Source organism: Oryzias melastigma, linkage group LG17 (genome assembly GCF_002922805.2).
Source record: "Oryzias melastigma strain HK-1 linkage group LG17, ASM292280v2, whole genome shotgun sequence".
NCBI classification, from domain to species: Eukaryota; Metazoa; Chordata; class Actinopteri; order Beloniformes; family Adrianichthyidae; genus Oryzias; species Oryzias melastigma.
The window spans coordinates 27,318,153-27,319,790 of NC_050528.1; the positions used below are offsets into that span (position 1 = coordinate 27,318,153).

Genomic DNA, 1,638 nt, shown 5'->3' on the forward strand with positions numbered 1-1,638 from the left:
ACTGATTCGCTGTGGCGACCCCTGAAGGGAAAAGCCGAAAGGAAAAGAAGAAGAAGACATCTTACAGTATTACCAACAGTAACCATGGAAACGGTGGTTCCAAATCTTTTCAGGTCATTGACCAGCTCCTCCTTTGTAGTTTTGGACTGAGTCCTCACTTTTCAGGATTAATGAGACAATGAGACTTTCATAGAACCCCAGTCTGAGGGAGACTGACAGTCATATTTAGCTTCCTCCATTTTCTCATAATTGCTCCAACAGTGGATCTTTTTTCACCAAGGTGCTTGGCAATTGCACTGTAGTCATTTCCAGTCTTGCAGAGGTTTGCAAATTTGTCTCTGGTGTCTTTGGACAGCTCTTTGGTCATGGCCATGTTAGTAGTTGGAGTCTTGCTGATTGTATGGGGTGGACAGGTGTCTTTATGCATTAACAATCTCGTACAGGTGCTTACAATACGGTGAGTGTAGGTGGACTATTTAAAGGGGGATTAACAGGTAGTTATTTTTTTTAAATTAACTGAAATGGATGACTGTGTAAACACTTTTTTTCATGTTAATGAAACAGTTGCTATAATAACTTATAATGTTATGATGACAAAAAGGTCAGAGTTCAACTGAGAACTCTTTAACCAGTACATATAAACATCTAAAGTCTTTGAGTTTCCATCAATGAAGAACATTCAACCGTTAAGCAGACTTTTAACCAGGAAAAGGAGGAGCTGAGAGAAGAGGAAGAACAGATGAAAGAACAGACAGAGAGATTGAGGGAGGAGCTGAGCTGTTAGTGAACTATAGAAGAGACACAAACTTCCACTTTAACACAGTTCAACACACAAAAGCCAAACATCATCTTTCTCCAACATGCTGTCTGTGCAGACATCTGTGTTCACTCTGCTGCTTCTAGTCATTGGAACAGGTTGATGGATTCTTTCAAAGATACATTTCAGCATTTGATGTTTGTCCATCACTGATCTGACTTCTCTCTTCCTTTAGATGTCAGCTGTGAAGAACTCACTGCAGTCAAGAAGGAAGAGTCCACTTTGGAAGGAGCTCCTGTCACTCTGTCCTACAGATATAAAAATACTGCAACTGGTGGTGATCGATTTTACTGGTATCGACAATTTCCAGGAAAACATCCAGAGTTTCTGATCTCTCACTTTGGGACAGGACTGAAGTTACTGAATCCAGTTCCTGGATTTTCCTTCAAAGTGAATGATGACAAAACACAAATGGATCTGCAGATCTCCTCTGCTGCAGTGACAGACTCTGCCGTGTACTACTGTGCTGTGGAGCCCACAGTGACAGGAAACAACAAAACTCTATACAAAAACTACCAGAAACATCATAATACTACACTTTATCCACTAGAGGGCGTTACATACTGTGAAAGCACTGGTGAATCATTGAACTGAAGAAAAAGGCAGAGAATAAAAGCTGAAAAAAACGCAGAGAAAATTAAACACAGAGCTTTTGCGGAAGCACTAAACTCTGATTGGTTGAGTTGAACTGAAAACGAGCTCATCGGCTCCGCCCACTGAACTTCAGATCATTCAGTGACATTATTTCTTCCTCATTGTGCTGCAGTGGAAGAACAGAGTTCATCTGCTGTCTGTGTGTCTTCAAGAACTCCAAAGACATG

General features: G+C 40.9%; 1 protein-coding gene across 1 annotated transcript in view; it reads left to right on the forward strand.

Moving 5' to 3' along the window:
• LOC112138330 overlaps positions 1 to 1,411 on the forward strand; it is a 7,778-nt gene extending 6,367 nt beyond the window's left edge. Inside the window, exon 3 of the mRNA XM_036216273.1 lies at positions 970 to 1,411. Coding sequence (XP_036072166.1) covers positions 970 to 1,411 — 442 coding nt within the window. The remainder of the gene's footprint in view (positions 1 to 969) is intronic.
• The last annotated feature ends 227 nt before the right edge of the window (positions 1,412 to 1,638 follow it).